Genomic DNA, 21,216 nt, shown 5'->3' on the forward strand with positions numbered 1-21,216 from the left:
AAAATTGTAGATTCACACTGAAGGCAAAACTATGAATTAACACATGTGGAATTATATATGGAATTATATACATAACAAAAAAGTGTGAAACAACTGAAAAATGTCATATTCTAGGTTCTTCAAAGTAGCCACCTTTTGCTTTGATTACTGCTTTGCACACTCTTGGCATTCTCTTGATGAGCTTCAAGAGGTAGTCACCTGAAATGGTCTTCCAACAGTCTTGAAGGAGTTCCCCGACAGATGCTTGGCACTTGTTGGCCCTTTTGCCTTCACTCTGCGGTCCAGCTCACCCCTAAACCATCTCGATTGGGTTCAGGTCCGGTGACTGTGGAGGCCAGGTCATCTGGCGCAGCACCCATCACTTTCCTTCTTGGTCAAATAGCCCTTGATGCCTTCAGTGTGACTCTACAATTTTCATAGTCATGAAAATAAAGAAAACTCTTTGAATGAGAAGGTCTGTCCAAACTTTTGGTCTGTACTGTACATACACACAGGGTACAACATGCAGTGAAATGATGCCACAGATGTTAATAAGAGTAATGCTGGCATTGATGGTAACATCATCTGAAAACATCAGTTAAAGTGCAAATGTTTAGAAACAATTTTAGAAAAACAAGAATACATTGAAATTATAATTAATATTTAGAGCAATGAAACAAGAAAATGACAATCACGGCGTGACTCTGCTGTCGATACTGACGACTCCTTCCGCTTCCTGAGAGCCATCATCTCTCAGGTCCTCAAGTGAGAGCTGAACATCAGCTCTCAGATTTAAAAAAGCACAACAGAGGTTGTACTTCCTGCAACAGCTGAAGAGGTTCAACCTTCCAAAGAAAATGATGGTGCACTTCTACACCTCCATTACTGAGTCCATACCTACCTTCTCCATCACCCTCTGATACTCTGCTAAAGGCAGACTGCGATGGCAGAGAAAGGCATCCACTCTGCTTAGAAGGTTTTTGGCTGAATTTGTCTTTACCTGTACACTTCCAGGACACCAAAGAAGGAAGCTGGTATGGTACTTGACCCCTCTCACCCTGGACACACACTTTTTGAATCAGTCCCCTCAGGCAGAAGGAACCTCACACCACATAATCAACTATATCACAAACCTGAACCTTGGAATTTTGGGAAAAACCTTTGGTAAATTTTATTATTTGCATTGCCTCACTTTTACATCCCTGCACAAATTGTATAGTTAATGTCTATATTTATTACTTTATCATTATGTTTTTTATACTTTTTATATATTTTTTATATATTTTTTATATATTTTTTATATATTTTTTTAATTCATCAAATGTCTTACATGCGACCTGTGATACTTGGCAATAGAGATGATTCTGATTCTTATTGTAAAGAATCAAATAAATATTAAAGGTGGAAGATTTATGGTTTAGGGTTAGGAGTAGTGATGTTTCACAATATAAATGCTGTAACTAATCAAGCTCCAGATGTGAGTTCTCTGGTGCAAGGAATGGAGAGAGGTTCAGTGCTAGAAGATCAGAGAACATATGCAGATGAAACATCTTTAAATTCAAAAGGCTGATTGAATTGTAATAATATTAAAATAATAATAATGATGAAATCTCAACGCATAAGACAAACAAAAAAAGGGAAAGAAATCAATAAAAGATTAAGTGTTTTATCCTGGTCAGTGTTGCATTGCTTCCGGGGTTTGTTCCAGAAACACTTTGGCTGAGCAAATAATAAACCCTGGACGATGCCAATTCACTGCAGGTCACCAGGCAGCCATTCACAAACATTCACACCTAACGGTCATTTACATTTACATTTGCGGCATTTAGCAGACGTCCTTATCCAGAGCGACGTACAAAAGTGTTTTGAGTCTCTAGTAATGAATAATCTACACTGGTACACCAGATTACAAACTTAATATAAATATAACTCTTGAATTCTACAAAGCAAACTTGGAAAGTGCTAAATTAAGTATTTCAGGATGAGGTAGATCTCTAATCGTCGCTTGAAGATAGTCAGGGACTCTGCTGTACGGACATCTAGGGGAAGTTCATTCCACCACCTCGGTGCCAGAACAGAGAAGAGCCTTGAAGTGTACTTACCTCTCATTCTGAGAGAAGGTGGTACCAGTCGAGCAGTGCTGGAGGATCTCAGACAGCGTGCGAGATGTGATGAGGTCACTGAGGTAAGATGGTGCTGGTCAATTTTTGGCCTTGTAGGCGAACATCAGTGTTTTGAATCTGATACGTGCAGCTACTGGAAGCCAGTGAAGGGAGTGAAACAGTGGGATGGTGTGGGAGAACTTGGGCAGATTGAACACAAGTCATGCAGCTGCGTTTTTAAACATTTCCAGTGGACGAAAATCATTTACCCCGCTGGCATCCATCTTGGGTAATTCGTGAACCTAAAGAAAACCTTTGAATTCTCGCATACCTAACATGCACCTGCAGTCCTGATTGCACATTTATTGTATTTATTAAATATATTGTCTTGCCATTGCCTCACTCAGTTGTGTTCCCTCTGTAGACGCATCAGAACGGGATCACTACAAGAACGTTTCGTAGAAGTATGAAGCGTTTTCAGTTTGGGAAATTATGACAGTTTTATGTTTGATACTTACAGCACATTTGTACCTCTGTTGCCAATAGCGATAAAAGAGAGCTGGTGAAAAGGTTATAATTTACTCGCATGTCTTACACAAACACACGCTGTAATTTAAAACGATTTATTGTTGTAATGAATGCGACAATCTTCAGTCTGTGTTAGATTACACGTATATGGCCAAGGGCACAGGAGAAAGTTAGATACTTCTTCTTCTTCTTTCTGCTTCTCTTATTAGGGGGCGCCACAGCTGATCATCCGTTTCCATACCCCTCTGTCCTCTACATCTGCCTCTTTCAAACCAACTACCTGCATGTCTTCCCTCACCACATCCATAAACCTCCTCCTTGGTCTTCCTCTTTTCCTCCTTCCTGGTGTCTCCATCCTCAGCATTCTCCCACTGATATACCCCATGTCCCTCCTCTACACATGTTCAAACCATCTCAATCTCACCTCTCTCGTCTTACATGCGCTGTCCCTTTAATAAACTCTTTTCTAATCCTGTTCATCCTCATCACTCCCAATGAACATCTCAACATCACCAAAATATATGTCAGATATTTGTACATAATATGCCACATATATTTCAACATTATTTCAAAGTTACAAAATTGGCCATTTTTACACACACACACACACACACACACACACACACACACACACACACAATGTAAAACAGTGAATAATTTGCGTTATTATCAGCGATGTGTCCTATCAAAACATCTTCAATAAAGGCTGAAATTATTACAGTGTTCTGTCTTTTTTTAAATGTACATTTGCAACAACTGGATAATTTTTATTATTTTGGCCACTGCCCCTCAAAATGTCTGTGCACGGTCCTGCCTGTAAGTAAAATCCCCTGTGATAAATACACTCTGGCATGTTAGGAACTGGCCAGTAGCCACTTAAAGACTAAGACCGTGATTCATTTTTTTCAATCAATTCCCAAAAGTTGCTTATCCACACTGAATCGTCTGAAGATGCTCACTTTCCTGTACGATGTGGGACGCTTCATTCTGCGTCATTTCCACCTGACGTTTATTCATTTACGGCTCTTTGAAACGTCTAATGACTAAACTTATGTCTGGGTTTTAAAAGGTTGAGAGAAAACAGAAAAAAAAATGTGCTTTCAAACGTAAATTTATTAGCGTGGCCTAGATTTGCATCAGACACAGCAGATATATGTGTTGATTTTATCTAACACTTCAGCCATGACAGCGAAAACACAGGCAATACAATCTGCTGTGGCTCCTAAATGCGAAAATCTTTCGCACTATAGCCTGTTTAAATATTATTTTTAACATGAAACGAATAAAATGTGGCGGCGAGCCATGTTTTCACACCTGTGGTGCAGAATTGAGGGGTCTTAAGGGTACAAATATGGCACATTTTACTAAACAGACAAATCAACTTTACCGTCGCCAAGCTGCCACTTTTGGGCCCCTGAGCAAGGCCCTTAACACTCGGTGCTCCAGGTGCACCGTACCATGGCTGAGTCTTCGCTCTGACCCCAGCTTCCGAGCAAGTTGGGAAATGCGAAGAAGTAATAAAGGCTATTCAAACACATCCTAAGGAGCTTCCCTATAAATTGTGCATACCTCCTTTAAATATACACCTAAAAAAAAAGTTCATGGAGTGTGTCCTAGAAAAGCAGCAAACTAATGAAAAATTATTCAAAACCTAGGTAACCTTTTTGACCTGACTTTTAATTTTGCTATAAAAATGAATCTCTATTTATTGTGTTTCACATTCAGGTCATTTTAATTTCCATAATCACTTCCATCTTGAATTAAATCAAACTGGTTTAATAATTGTTTTGTTATTTCCGGTTTTCTTGGCTGTCAGAACATAAACGGTTCTGTCAGACAGCCCACTTATCAGAATGATAGATTAGCAATAGACTTGACTAAATAACTGTAGGGTTCACAAGCCAGAAAATGTGTTTGCAGCTGTACAGGTTGTTCACCCAGCAGGCAGGAGATATTTCTGCTGAGAACAGATTTTTATTTGACAGGTAAAAAATTACATTTCTAAAGCAGTTGTCAAGCCGTAACACAAAGCACAATGGATAGTATCCAGTGCACCGCTCGGCCCCAGAATACTCAATTATTTTTCTAATTTTTAATCTTCTTTAGGAATATGCAACATTCCAGGCCCTACATTCTCCAACTGCCTGGTGTAGTTTCTCCTTCAGGTCCTAAAGGTCATTAATGTCACTAAAGGTCCGTGGTGAACAGTAAGGAAGTAAATCTAATTCGTTATTGTACTTAAGTAGCTTTTTCACGTATCTGTACTTTACTGAAGTGTTTCCATTTGGGAAAACTTTCACTGTAACTTCACTACATTTTAAAGTCAAATCTCTTTGCAAAATCAGTCGTTTGTTTTTATTTATAAGGATTAAAAACTGGTCAAACACGCAGCGAGTCACCAATCAGAGTCGAGCGCACGCTCTGTTTTAAACTTGTTTTGATTAGCGCTTGGTGTACAGTCAAACCCTGATAATTCGCGCCTCAGAAACTCGCAACTCTGAAACTTTGTTTGGATCCTCACTAACAGCAAGTTGTGGATTATATTAAAATTCAAGGGAATCCGCAGGGGACAGAATGTTCAGGAACGTTGGGAATAACATTTTAAACTATGTATTTCAAATACTGTACACTTTTACGTTTATAAAGTGACATAATGTTTGATTGTTGGGGCGACCTGAAAGCTAAACCTGGATTTTTCTTTCAATGTCAAATAATTTTGAATTGAATATTTGTTACAGGATTCCATGAGGTGAAACACTCTACAGAGCGTTCCTTGTCTGTGCAATACAAGAGCTATGGTATTATTAAGACAGACTGTTAGCCAGGAAGAACATTGGTTAAGGTTCTGGTTTACTGATCAGAAGGTTGGGAGTTCAAACTTTGGTATCGCCAAGCTGCCACTTTTAGGGCCCCTGAGCAAGGCCCTTAACCCTTAGTGCTTCAGGGGTGCTGTATTGTGGCACATGACCCTCTGATCTGACCCCAGCTTTTTTTTGGGATATGCAAAGAAAGAATTTCACTGTGCGGTAAAGTTCATTTAACAATTATAAAACACCCTCAGACTAAAAAAACAGCCTCAGCCTTATAAAACAGCCTCAGACTAAATGTTCATTTGTCATAAAGAAAAGATTTTGGAGACTAAACAGAGCCTGACTCACTGACTGGTAGATATCATCTTGGTCTTTAAGTGGCTGGTCTTCACCCATCGTTTATCCAGATATCCAGTGACTCAGCTGTCTAAAGGAAGTTCATTCCCCTAAAGGGAAGTTCAGGGGAAGTCCAGCACTTGATGCCAGAACAGTAAAGAGTCTTGATGTATATCTACCCATTACCCTGAGAGATGGTGGGACAGTGAAGCAGTGCTAGAAGATCAGAGGAAGCGTGGTGCAGTGCGAGAAGTGATGAGTATTAATGGAAGTATTAGGAAGTCTGAGTTTCTGTGCCAATATAACAACTTAGTTAGAACTCAGGGAAGAATTTCAGGGAAGATGGAACATGACAATAAAATTTATTGCAAGAACTGCCTACTTTATTTGTCACTTTTGTTACTTTTGTCAAAAAGACTCAGCATGCATACACATGCATCTGGAAAGGCACCACGGTGGTTCAGTGCCCTTGGCAATTATCCTTTGTTAAATACCTAAATGAAGCCAAGTCTTAGTCTCAAAAAACATAATTGTTTTCAGTGCCAATCTTAAACCGGTTTTACTTTCATTAGGACTGAAACTGATACCAGTTGTCTAGACAACAGCCCGACTTTCACACTATCACTGTCGGGCCCTTGATCAAGGCCCTTAAACACATTGGTGGACACAAACCATGTATTTGAGTTATAGTAGAAATGTTGCGCCAAATAAAATAAAAAATGTTACCTTTAAACTTTCACTTGAGTAAAAGTACAAAAGTAATTGCTTTCAAATGTACTTAAGTATCCAAAGTACTATGATTTATTACGGCTATAATATTGTCATTTTATCACAAGACTCTACTTAATCAGCTCAGTTGATGTCAAAAGACTTTGTTATTTTCAGCACAACAATTTATTAATGTAATGATGTTAATAACTCAAACACTGATTGATATCTATAAAAAGCCCAAAACCTTCTTTTCAACTACTTCAAAATAATTACACAAATAAAACCATGTGTGTGGTGGTGAGTTCGAGTCTGGACTTCGAGTCTTCCATCATTTATTCTTCTCAAAATGTTCTGCTTGATGTTAAACTGATGCTGAACTGTATATTGGTGATCAGTAGATACACCAAGCGCCAATCAGAACAAGTTTAAACCAGAGCGCAACCTCGACCCTGATTAGTGGATTGCTGCGTTTGACCAGTTTTTATCCTCATAAATAAAAACGAACGACTGATTTTGTATAAAGAAATTGAGTTAAAAATGCATGAAAAAGCTACTTAAGTACAGTAACGAATTACATTTACTATGTTACTGTCCATCACTTGTTATACACGATGTAAACTTTTAGCTCAGTTGTAAGCTGCTTTGGATAAAAATGCAGATGAAATAAATAAATGCCTATGTATTTATGACTTTTGCAGCTTATGCAGTTGTGGTCATGGGTATTTATGGTTGTAATGTTAATGTGGCTTAAACTGATTTAAATTCTTCATTATGAATCCAAAGTAGATAGCAAAGGTGTTGAGTGTTTTATTGAAACGAAGATTCAAACGAAGGTTTTCAACAGATGGAACTGCTAGTCAATGGCCACCTAGATCCCCCACCTACTGTAGATACCATGCCTTGCCGATATATTTACTGTTGAAGCATCAAACATGAAGTGTGCACCACTGGTGAGCATTGATAATTTGTGTCAGCTGGATGTTTTCGGGTTAAACCAAAGCATGTTTACTTGATCGCTAGTTCTGTGTTAGTGTCACAAATGTCAGTTATCGAATCACACTAAACCTTTGTTTTGTTCTGATTTGAATCGAACACAATATGACAGTGATATTTATTGCAAAAACTGTCATACAGTAGGTTTTCTTTTTATTTCCTTTTGTTGAAAAGTCTGCATGCACACACATGCAGGGATTCTCAGTGCTTTTGGCTGCCAGCCATATTTTCACTATATTTCCACTTATTATCTCAATTATACATCTACATATTCTGTCATGATAGAAACAATATTTCCTATCAGCGCCAGAATGTCCCTCACTGGTGTCCCCCTGATTTAACGTCCTACTTCACATTTGTGACAGTAAGTTTAATCCAAACATGGATACGGCTGATTTGTTTTGCTGCAAAGGAAGCCCTCTTAGAGAGAAACGTAGCTTAATGTCAAGCATTTGACACTTTTTCTCCTGAGAAGACCTGTGCACCATAAGGGACATCATTACTTCTCACAGCCTAGTTATGGGCGTCATTCCATGTGAGTCACATCAAAGACTCGCGCAAAATGAAGGGATCGCTTCTTGCAGGACAATACGATGTGATTACTTCTCTGAAGACAAGAGAAGAAAGCCACTGGTTTGTGGTGTACATTGCTCTTCTCTCTTGCTTCGCAAAGGATGTCAATCTCCCTTCTGGCATTTTAGAGGCTGTTGCCCACATGTCTTCCCACTGGTGTTGCAGTGCTTGTCGCATCACACTCATGTACTGCCCTGAGCTTTGCACCACTCAGCAGTGATGTGGGGGAGCTTTTATTGCTTGGATGTCATGTCTTATAGTTCACCATCATAACTAGGGCCTCTAAAGACCCTGATCATGGAGCAGAAACATCTTTTCTGACTGCCCACAACGCACTTTAACTGCGTTTAGTTTTTTAGGAACAGCATGTGGACAGGGTGGTTCTGTCATGGTAGCACCCAAATGCCACAGAAATACATTTCTCAATCGCCCCACCCTCTCTTGTTGTACCAGGATATTTTGTATTCCTGTTTTGCTGTTAGTTCCATAGTCTTGCTCTTAGATGGCACGTTTTGCCTGACGTCTCTGGGTCAGGCCTTTGATTCTTGTTTTTGCTCTTTCAATACTGGTCTGCACTGTTTATAAATAGATCTGCATTCGCATTCACTGCTGTCGAGTCCACATTCATGACAAAGTCCTGCATCTCCCAAAAGATATTGTGGCTCTCATACATAATTAATGTTTATATGAAGTCATTTGGATTCTGAAACACTGTTAAGTGTTTCTGCTCAACAGTTGTTTCCTGTTTGTCCGTTCTGTTTTGCTCAGATGTTTGAAAAACAGAAATGTCTATCTTTGGGCCACAAATCTCAAATCTGAATAGACAGAAGATGCTGAATAATTTAAGCTTTCTGACATCTTCAGGATTTGGTGCATTGTAGATTTTCTATGATATTAGAAGCTCTTTTTTTTGTCTTAACTTCAAAAGAGGGCACAATGAAGGGCTGATGAAGGAACAGCTGATTACATCTGTTTTAACATAAATGATAACTTGCCTCAATTATTCTAACCTTAAATATAAGCGAATAACGATAATAATCCGTTGCTGAGTAATGCATTTTGTTTATGAAGAAGTATAGAGAAGGTCAAAAGGAGTTGGATTGTGTGTTTGTGGATTTAGAGAAAGCGTACAACAGGGTGGAGAGAGGAGTTGTGGTATTGTATGAGGAAGTCAGGTGTGTCAGAGAAGTATGTGAGGGTGGTGCAGAACATGTATGACGACAGTATGACAGCAGTGAAGTGTTCAGTAGGTTCACTGGTTCAATGTGGGGGTTGGACTGCATCAAGGATCGGCTCTGAGCCCTTTCCTGTTTGCAGTGGTGATGGACAGGTTGACAGACGAGGTCAGACAGGAGTCTTTCTGGACTATGATGGTTGCAGATGATATTGTGATTTGTGGTGAGAGTAGTGAGCAGGTTGAGAAGAGCCTGGAGAGGTGGAGGTACACGCTGGAGAGAAGAGGAATGAAAGTCAGTAGGAGTAAGACAGAGTACATGTGTGTGAATGAGAGGGAGGGCAGTGGAGTGGTGCAGTTGCAGGGAGAAGAGCTGGAGAAGGTGGAGGAGTTCAGGTACCTGGGGTCAACAGTGTAAAGTAATAGAGAGTGTGTTAGAGAAGTGAAGAAAGGAGTGATTTTTGATAGAAGAGTATTTATAGTAAAGTTTATAGGACTGTGGTGAGACCTGAGATGTTGTATGGATTAGAGACAGTGGCATTGAGTAAAAGACAGGAGGTGGAGCTGGAGGTAGCAGAGCTGAAGATGTTGAGGTTTTCGTTTGGAGTGACGATGATGGACAGGATCAGAAATGAGTTTATTAGAGGGACAGCACATGTAGGACGTTTTGGAGAGAAGGTGAGGGAGGTGAGATTGAGATGGTTTGAACATGTGCAGAGGAGGGACATGGGGTATATCAGTAGGAGAATGCTGAGGATGGAGACACCAGGAAGGAGGAAAAGAGGAAGACCAAGGAGGAGGTTTATGGATGTGGTGAGGGAAGACATGCAGGTAGTTGGTTTTAAAGAGGCAGATGTAGAGGACAGGGGGATGGAGACGGATGATCCGCTGTGGCGACCCCTAATGAGAGAAGCCAAAAGAAGAAGAAGAAGAAGATGAAGAAGAAGAAGAAGAAGATACGTTGCTGATTAATAGCGGTGGCAAATTCCGGTGGTGTAAGTGAAATCAAACACTTTAACATTATGCAATTGGAAAATAATAAATATTGGGGCAGTAAAAGTTACTCCAATATGCATCAATCCACATCCCAGTACCCTCTATTTGATTAATACTATAATAACATTTGCCCCAAATGTTTTGTTCTGCATTTATATCCTTCTAAGTTGAGGTTGGGGAAAAAAATCTAGAAAAACAAGACTTTTCAGACTGATGTTCTTCATTGTCTGTGCAAACCGAACCGCTATTTATGTAAGTTTGAAGTATATAAAGTTGTGATTTATTTTTGTGTTTCTATGCAGTTTTTTCCAACAAAATATCTAATCTGAAACATGCAAAAAGCCATTTGGGTCAGTACATCCAAATAATTCGTTGACCGTTCACATAGCTTGTGATGCTGCACTAATCCCAGGATCTCCCAGTCGATCACGACTAATAATCTAATAAATGTTGCAGAAGTATTCAGACATTTTTTGGATGATTCTCTGTTTCAGGTGCGATAGAAGTGATTCCAGGAACAGCGATATGAGCTCAGTGCGTGTTTTTATTAGAAATGAAGGAATTGTGAAAAACAGACTTGAGTAAAGTTGAAAAGGAGGCACTGTTGAGTAGAGTAAACGTACATGTTATTTAAAAAGAAAAGAGTAAACTGGTAAATTACATCTTTAATACTTGTCTTTAATTTAGGAAAGTGCATCCTGATATCTTAACAATCTTTCGAAATCTAACATGCCATGATAATGTTGGTGTCAAGGGCACAAATCCACTCCTGAGACTTTTTCAGTATTGAATGAAACGTGTTTCAAACATATTGGAATTTGTATTTGGACTTGGCTCAGTCATTGGCATTGTTCTTGCTCGTTTGAAAAAAAAAAATGTCTGCAGGATTTCCTTTTAGAAATCAGCCTAATCATGGACCCATTACACAAACAAAGCGGAAGCAGTTAATTGGTAAATTTAGACTTGATCTGGTTCTGGCTTTAATAATAGCGGTCTTGACAATACCACTGTTGGATCCATAATCAAGGCCCTTAAACCCTCATGTGCTCAGCTCAGTTTTAGTTGCTTTGGATAAAAGTGCCTACCAAATAAATAAATAAATAAATAAACGGACAGACGGACGGATGATTAAATTTGAATAAGTAAATTAATAGATAGCTAGCTAGCTAGATAGATAGATAGATAGATAGATAGATAGATAGATAGATAGATAGATAGATAGATAGATAGATAGATAGATAGATAGATAGATTTATTATATTTTAAAAGTTACACCAACTTATTCTATTCTATTCTATTCTATTCTATTCTATTCTATTCTATTCTATTCTATTCTACTTTTCCATAGTTAGCAGCAGTTCCACAAGTTTGCTATCCATTGTGTTATTATTGGCTAATGAGAATCATTGAATCAAGTCAAAAGAAATAGAAAAGAACAAAGAATCTAATGTACACGTACTGACCACTCATGATGTACTAACTGCAAAAGTGATTGTTTCTTACCTGGAAGCCCAGGAGAAGGCAGAGGTACCATGGTGGACGATCATTGATGGAGTAGATGAGGTTACCTCCAGACTGCTGAGTCAGATTTTCCTCAGTTTTGGACTCTGCTGGAATGACATTGCTGGCCAGGCGGATTTCATCTGATATCTGGGGAAGAAAAATGGACATCAAATCATTAATAATTAAATACAAATATAAATTGAATTTATTTTTTACAAATGATTGTCCATATCTACTCTATATGTAAAAAGTGTTGGGACATCAAATTTTTTTTTGCCATATGTGGTTCTTCCCCAAACTGTTACCATGAAAAGGTTGGAGGCACACAATTGTATAGGATGCCTCTGGATGCTGTGGCATGAAATTATCCCTTCACTTAACCTAAAAGACCCAAAATATTTTCCAACAGGACAATGCTCCTGTGGACAAATCCAGCTTCATGAAGATATGCTTACATGGGTTGGAAGGGAAGATCTCCTGCTATAGAGCTCCAAACCTACTGAACCATCTTTGGCATGAATTTTTGCACCCCAGGCCTCCTCACCTCACCTACATCAGTTCATTTACTATCACCCTTGAAGCTGATTGAATCTCCACAAATCTCAACAAAATTGAGTAGAACCTTTTTCCAGAAGAGTAAAGCTTATTATAAGAGTAAATGGAGACGAAATGTGGGATGGAATGTACAAAAAGAAGCACATACCCATCCTATGTTCAGGTGTCCACAAATGTATTAATATAGTGTATGTATATGTCTCCATGAGCATGACTGAAAACACACTTTAACTAAATCCAAGCCAATTTCTACCATATTTCTGTACAAACCGCAGCAATATGACCAGATTTTGTCCAGAGCCAAAAATCATCCTCTTCTACATTTATAGCATGTGTTTTTGATCCTGTTCATGTTCTTTTCTGATCTTGATTTGTGATAGTAGGGTATCTGCAATAATGAAAGTTAAAGTTTATAGGACTGTGGTGAGACCTGAGATGTTGTATGGATTAGAGACAGTGGCATTGAGTAAAAGACAGGAGGTGGAGCTGGAGGTAGCAGAGCTGAAGATGTTAAGGTTTTCGTTGGGAGTGATGACGATGGACAGGTTCAGAAATGAGTTTATTAGAGGGACAGAGTATGTAGGATGTTTTGGAGACAAGGTGAGGGAGGTGAGATTGAGATGGTTTGGACATGTGCAGAGGAGGGACATGGGGAATATCAGTAGGAGAATGATGAGAATGGAGACACCAGGAAGGAGGAAAAGAGGAAGACCAAGGAGGAGGTTTATGGATGTGGTGAGGGAAGACATGCAGGTATTTGGTGTGAAAGAGGCAGATGTAGAGGACAGGGGGTATGGAGACGGATGATCCGCTGTGGCGCCCCCTAATGGGAGCAGCCGAAAGAAGAAGAAGAAGAAGATGTTCTTTTCTGATCTTTATGAAATGGAACAGAACCCAAAACTATAACTCTGGCTAGACCCAGTTCGTTGATTTGGAAAAATGACAAGATAATTCTCTAGCTTATTGAGTTCTATTAGATACAAATGTTCCCATAACGTCACCCCTATGACATCTTATTACTAACGTTATTATGAGCTGGTGAGCCCAAATTACAGGGGTGAGTGAGGAACTGCACAAGTTTTGGAAATTGAATAAAGCTCTGTTTATGGCATATATTGTGAAATGCCCCCTTTTTTCTTTTTCAGGCACATGGCAGTAGAGTGGACATTTAATAAAAACAAAACAAAAATAAAAACATCTCCCGGGCTAGACCAGACCTACTTCTGGATCGAATATGACTTCAGCTATTTCAACCCCCCAAAACCAGACACAGAGAGGGTCACTGAATTACACTCGCCCTTTATTATCTATACGTTCCTTCATATCTTTGGGACGTAATTGTGCAGCACTGTATCACCACCTCGTACATGAGTCGAGCAGATTTTTCTACAGCACAAAGTTAGTGATTAATCTGCTGTGCTGGCAGCTCAGCTCATTGGAAACACATGAATCCTGAGCGCAATCCAGCGACTCGGCTTTAACAGGAAATGATGACTTGTCACAGGCAGAGAGGTTAGAGTCCCAAAGTTCAACCAGCGCAATAATCCTCACCGTCAAAAACAAGTCCGTTTGGAGAAACGAAGAGGACCCGATGTTGGGAAAGACAACATGATAATGTCTGTCCGTCAAGCGTACGGGATGCACACAAATAGATTAACAATGTTCTAAAACGTTATTAGAACCCTATTAAAACATATCCAAATTGCCAACACACACACAGACTTCAGTTTAAAATACAGTATAATCATTTAAATACATAAAAAAAGCTTCTAGCCCTTTTCTGTAAACACTTACAGAGGTTAAAATTGTATATTTGAGTTCATTCACTTTAGGACAGGAAGTTGCAATGTTTGATCCTCTTAAATATCATGGGAAAAAGAAAAAAAGTTCTTCTTCTTTCTTTTATGGATAAAACGTTTTTTTTTCCCAGTCTTATGTGATTTGTTAGCGCAAGAGTTGGAGGCACACAATTGTATAGAGGGTCTTCAGCTTGAAATTTTCCCTTCACTTGAACTAGGAGACAACCAGCTTCATTAATACATGCTTTGAATAGAGTGGAAGATCTCCTGCTATAGAGCTCCATCCATATTAAACACCTTTAGAATGAATTTTTCATTTTTTATTAAAAAAAACATGAATTTTTTTTTTTTTTTTTTTTTAATGCTTTAAAACTTTCAAAAGTTACAACTGTATATTTGAGTTCATTCACACCAGGACAGGAAGTTGCCTCATTTGATCCTCCATGCATTCTTAATTTAAACTCATTTTGCAGCCATCATGAAGTTCCTCCCCAAAGTCTCAGCACAAACTTGGATGCGCACAGTTGTATAGGATGTCTTTAGCAGGAAGTGTTTTGTTCACATGAACTAGGAGGCCCAGACCTGTTCCTGCCTCTGTGCACAAAGCCAGCTCCATGACGATATGCTTTCCATGGGTTGGAGTGGAAGATCTGAACGCTGTCTGCACCCCAGGTCTCCTCACCTCACCTACATCAGTACCTTACTTTACTAACATCCTCATGGTTGATTGAACCTTCACAAATCTCCACGAAATCTAGTGGAACATCCTCCCAGAAGATTGGAGGTTATTATAACAGGAAATGTGGACTTGGATGTTCAAAAAGCTCATCTTGACAAGATTGTTTTCAAAACACAAGCCTCAAAGCAAATGATTCATTTCAGCATTTTTTTCTTCGATATAAAGACGTTTAATAAATATTGGGGTTACAAGGCGTTATATCACAGCAATACATGGCATATTGTACATCGCAACCCGAGGGAACGATGCGCACTGAGTAGATTTTGCTCAAAATCACGAATTTATACTTATAATTTGACAATAAAGTGCAATACTTTTTTTATGCGCTGATGTTATTGATTTATATCCTCCCTCATATCGGAGCTTAATTCATAACATAGTGTAATAAATAACATTCCCTCTATAACCACACACACATTTTACTCTTTGGAGGTTGCTGAGCCAAGAGAAGGAATAGCTGAAGCTTTTTCACGCTGGAATAACAACAGAAAACCAGCACCCTCGCTTCTCATGCACCCACGCACACATGTGCACGGGCAGACCTCCGTAACACTCCAACCAGCAGGGAGGAATGAAATGATGAGGACTTACTGTCACCTACTGGTATGAAAAACACTTTTTCGAGATGGAGATTTCTCGGTTTCATCTGTCCAGCAGTGTAGACAGCAGTGAAGTCATTTAGTCTTCATTAGCTTTTATTATAAGCTCCACTCTCCTGGAAAGATGCTCCACTAGATTTGGTGGAGACAGGTTTCAGGTGAACTCATAGTTCATTTGAAGGAAAACTGTCATGCTCCTGTATCCAAGTTCTATGAAATAGGAATAGGAAATATTCCACCCCAACCCACGTAAAGCATATGGAAGTGATAGCTCATTGGTTAAGATGTTGGACTTCTGATTAGAAGGTTGTGAGTTAAAATCCCACCAAAACTGAGCTGCCACTGCTGGATCCTTGAACAAGGCTCTTAACACTCAACTCAGTTGTATAAATTATATAATTGTAAGTCAGCAAATGCCACAAATGAAGAGCAGATCTTCATGAAGCTGGCTTTGTGCACAGGAGCATTGTCATGCTGGAACAGGTTTTGGGTCTTCCAGTTTAAATGGAAAAATGTCATGCCACAGCATCCAAAGACATGATATTAATGAAACTCTTCTGATTAATCTCTGATTAAGAGAAAGCGCACGACAGGGTGGAGAGAGGAGTTGTGGTATTGTATGAGGAAGTCTGGTGTGTCAGAGAAGTATGTGAGGGTGGTGCAGGACATGTATGAGGACAGTGTAACAGCAGTGAAGTGTGCAGTAGGAACGACAGACTGGTTCAAGGTGGAGGTTGGACTGCATCAAGGATCGGCTCTGAGCCCTTTCCTGTTTGCAGTGGTAATGGACAGGTTGAAGGCTGTTGTCAGACAGGAGTCTCCATGGACTATGATGTTTGCAAATGATATTTGTGGAGAGAGTAGGGACCAGGTTGTGAAAAGCCTGGAAAGCTGGAGGTACGTGCTGGAGAGAAGAGGTGGAGAAAATGGAGGAGTTCAGGTAATTAGGGTCAACAGTGCAAAGTAATAGAGAGTGTGTTAGAGAAGTGCAGAAAAAAGTGCAGGCAAAATGGAGTGGGTGGAGAAGAGTGACAGCAGGAGTGATTTGTGATAGAAGAGTATCTGTGAGAGTGAAAGGGAAAGTTTATAGGACTGTGGTGAGACCTGAGATGTTGTATGGATTAGAGACAGTGGCATTGAGTAAAAGACAGAATTAGAAACGAGTTTATTAGAGGGACAGTGCATTTAGGACATTTTGGAGACAAGATGACGTGTGATTAAGATGGTTTGGACATGTGCAGAGGAGGGACATGGGGTATATCAGTAGAAGAATGCTGGGGATAGAGAAAAAGAGGAGGCAAAGGGGTTTTGAAAGAGGCAGATGTAGAGGACAGGGGGAGCAGCCAAAAGAAAAAGAAGATTCTGATTAACCTCAAATAAAGTTCAGTTGTTGCTGTAGAGCTTTTATCTGACCACTGAAGTCAAACAGCTTCTAGATTCACCTTGTTAAAATGAATTATTTAGGAGAAAGATAAAAAACTTTTTCTAAACATGTTCTACAGAACACTATCAACAACATTTACCTCATCATGAACAGGACATCCAAAAGATAAAACCTTTCCAGGGAGGCGGCCATGAGACTTATGCCAACATTAAAGGAGTTGCAGGAATATCTGAAGAGAATTGATTATTCTCTGCATGAGACAGGAATCTCATATATCTCTCACATGGGGTAGAGGGGTAGGGCGGATAGAATCCAAGCTCAAGTGGGAAAAAAATCACCACAAACCATGAGGAAAAAACGTGTTATGATCTGATGAGGCAAATTCCAAAAGGGACGCTTACATCAAGAAAAACACATCATAAAAACGCATCGCTATATTAAAACATGGTGGTGGTAGCAGCATGCTTATGGGTTGCTTTTCTTCAGGAAATGAGACTTTTGTCCTCAAGATAAAGGAAACCAAAAATGGCAGCTTTTTTTTCTGTAATCTGAAGATGGAAATGAATACCAGGTTCCAGCAGAACAATGGCCCAAAGCGTACATCTAAAGCAACAGAAAGTCCGAATGTTGCTGGGTGAAAAAGCAAAATCCCAGACCTGAATCCACAAAAAAAAAAGACTGAGTGGTAAAATAAAATCAAAATGAATATTAGTTTTAAATAAAAAAAAGTGTTAGTTTCTAGGTTCTTATGAGTTTTTTTATTTCTCCACCTGGTATCTTCATCTCAATTAAATCTGTTTTACACTGAACTTCCAGCCAGATATGGTTCTTCACCAATGTCTTTGGATAAGGTAGCATGACATTTTCTTTTCATTTGAACTAGGAGACCAAAACCTATTCCAGCATGACAATTGTGCACAAAGCAAACTCCATGAAGATCTGCTTTACATGGGTTGGAGTAGCCTTCTCACCTCACAAATCTCTACAAAATCTAGTAGAAGAGTGGAAGTTCTTATAACAGCACATGGAGTCTAAACGTGGAGCTTATGATCAATCTTATGATCAGGTGTCCACAAAAGTTTGTCCATATAAGCTATATTTTTTTCTCGACACCTGCTGAGGCTGTTTTAGACTCGCATCACCCGTTTATGTTTGTGTGTCCATGCTCATGTGTGTTTGCCTGTGTGAAGGATGGAACCCTTCTTAAGCTTTATTCTGTCATGAAAGCCCATCTGGAGCCTGCTTAATTGAGAACAACTCCATAAATCATACTCACTTCAGAACCTTTTCTCCCAGAACGCACCACAGGAGGCTGGACCGAGGCTGGACCGAGGCAGCAACGCACCGTCCAATCCCCAGCGTGGTTCCCATCATACCAGTGATATTTATTATTCTACGAATAAGTTTTTTACAGAAACGTGACAGGGGAAGGATAAGGTCATTCTCCTGTTGTTACGAATGTCCACGAGTTTGCATGCTAGAGACGACTTTGAAACGCGATCTGCGAACGTGAGTCTGCTTTCGCACACATGGTGGTTCTTGCTAATGTCACAAAAGCCTGAGCGTTCTGATGGAGCGAGCAGGAAAATGCTAATCTCTAAAGACAAAGAAAGGACACGGACATTGTATCAGACATGAACGTGTTCATAACGTCTGTTTATTCAGCTTCAGGAAATGAGTTTGGGTGAAATATGGTCGAAATAGAGGATGTATGAAGCCACATCTGAGTCAGCAGATGATTAAAGAAAGGTTTTCTTTGAATGAAAAAAAAAAATTGTATGTGTATTTACAGGAATTGCTCTGGGAGGGGTCTAGTCAGAATTCCTTCAGGTGGGGGTGGGGCAGGAATGTGATTAAAAACATCCTCCAGTTCAAACATTTTATTAAGTATAAGCACATTATTATTATTATTATTATTATTATTATTATTATTATTATTATTATTAATATAATTATTATAATTTTATTATTATTATTATTAGATTTACAGCACAGGAGTGTTAGAATTTATCCAGAGTAAAGAGTCAATACTTCACTTGTACATTAATATTAAGAACCCGGGACGAATTTACAGAATCGAGGAGAGTTTGAAGTAACCACAGAGTGTTATGTTCATACTTTATGCATCTGTATGTTTGTTGAACTTCAGTATTTATGAGGGAAATGTGTCAGATTTTAACAAATAGGTCACTTTATCCCAGTCCGGTTAATGTTTGATTTATTGTAATTGTTTTAAGATCATATAGGACAGAACAAAAATGGATAGGGCAGGAAAAAAATCCAGATATTACAAAGATATATATATATATATATATATATATATATATATATATATATATATATATATATATATATATATATATACACAGTACAGACCAAAAGTTTGGACACACCTTCTCATTCAAAGAGTTTTCTTTATTTTAATGACTATGAAAATTGTAGAGTCACACTGAAGGCATCAAGGGCTATTTGACCAAGAAGGAAAGTGATGGGGTGCTGCGCCAGATGACCTGGCCTCCACAGTCACCGGACCTGAACCCAATCGAGATGGTTTAGGGTGAGCTGGACCGCAGAGTGAAGGCAAAAGGGCCAACAAGTGCCAAGCATCTCTCGGGGAACTCCTTCAAGACTGTTGGAAGACCATTTCAGGTGACTACCTCTTGAAGCTCATCAAGAGAATGCCAAGAGTGTGCAAAGCAGTAATCAAAGCAAAAGGTGGCTACTTTGAAGAACCTACAATATGACATTGTTCAGTTGTTTCACACTTTTTTGTTATGTATATAATTCCATATATAATTCCACGTGTTAATTCATAGTTTTGATGCCTTCAGTGTGAATCTACAATTTTCATAGTCATGAAAATAAAGAAAACTCTTTGAATGAGAAGTTGTGTCCAAACTTTTGGTCTGTACTGTATCTATATATAAAACAAAATAATAAATAAAAAAATTATAATAAATAAATAAACAAATAAACAAATAAATACACAAAACATGACCTGCTTCACAAAGCCGCATCTTATGACAAGTAAGTTTAATTTTTTAAGTGTTAATAATATTGAAAAACCTCGCAGCTGGAATCTCTGAGCTGGGGATTTTTTTAATAAATATTTTAGATTAATAATTTTTTTAATCAGATTTTAAAACCCTGAATGGTCTTAAGCAGGTGCACAGCCCTTCTCTGAATATGCCCAACCTTCCCAGTAAATTGGTGCAGGTTAAGGGCCTTTGCTGAGGGGCCCAGCAGTGGAAGCTTGTTGGTACTGGGATTTAAACTGACCACCTTCTGAGTCGAAGGCCTGTACCACAACCCCTGAATAATCACTTCCATACATTTGAACTCTGAACATGGCTCCTTGTTGATCTTTTTGCTCTTACAACAGCTCTCTCAGGAGTCTGGTCTGAAGCTGTCTGTATGGGAAGTGCTAGATGATGTGTTTGGACTCCACCTCAAATCATTTGGAACAAGCTATACGATAAGTAAAGACTTATGGCAAGAGTCAGTGTCTGTCTTTCCAGACATTCATTTTATAGATTTAGAAACATGAATCTACCATTAAAAAGTTTCCATTTTCTTCACACACTAACCGACCCCATTATAAAATAATCAAGGCGACTCTGACAGCTTGATAAGAACGAGTAGAAGAATTTGGCCCTGACTCGAAGCGAGCGCAGAAGGCAAACGGCACGTCCATTAATCTAGTCGAGCCATTAATTATAATCTTTGCTGATTGCAATCCATTTTATTCACATCATTAAAATCCCATTACATCATACCACCAGAGGCCAAAGTGTCAAAACGTCCCCAAATTTACATGACATATGTTTTACACAACATATAATTATAATTTTTATATGTTTTATTTGGCAGCAGAATTTCTTACAGTGACGCAGACGTTGCGAACTTTGTCAAGACTAGACGAGTTTTCTTTTATGGATCATGTTTATCTCTTTACTGTCACACCTCGAAAACCTGGACATGACTAGACACCTAGATATCTAGATCACCAATGTGATTCTTAAATGCTTTGGATCTGACATCTTTATGACAAATTATACAGACAAAAGGTTGAGGGAACCTGAGCATAAGATCGGTATGTGCTTTATGAGCATTTCAGTCCACAGTTAGTCTCCATTTGCTGTTATAATAAGCTCCACTTTTCTGGCAAGATGTTCCCCTAGATTTTGTGGAAATGTATAAGATTTAATTCATTGTGAGGAGGCTTGGATTGCAGACAGCATTCACATTCATCCCAACGGTGCTCAATAGGATTGAGGTGGAGCTATATAGTTGGAGATCTTCCATTCCAACCCATGTAAAGCAGATCTTAATGTAACTGGTTTTGTGCACAGGGGCATCGTCATGCTGGAACAGGTTTGGGTCTCCTAGTTCAAGTGAGGGGAAAAAATAATCCTACTGCATCCAAAGGCATTCA

At 39.0% G+C, this 21,216-nt stretch overlaps 1 protein-coding gene across 1 annotated transcript in view; it reads right to left on the minus strand.

The window, feature by feature from the left end:
- si:dkey-106n21.1 (solute carrier family 23 member 2) overlaps positions 1-21,216 on the minus strand; it is a 70,564-nt gene that overhangs the window by 41,381 nt on the left and 7,967 nt on the right. Inside the window, 1 exon segment of the mRNA XM_046849907.1 lies at positions 11,706-11,852. Within this exon segment, the coding sequence (XP_046705863.1) occupies positions 11,706-11,852 (147 nt within the window).

This window comes from Silurus meridionalis, chromosome 5 (genome assembly GCF_014805685.1).
Source record: "Silurus meridionalis isolate SWU-2019-XX chromosome 5, ASM1480568v1, whole genome shotgun sequence".
Lineage (NCBI taxonomy): Eukaryota > Metazoa > Chordata > Actinopteri > Siluriformes > Siluridae > Silurus > Silurus meridionalis.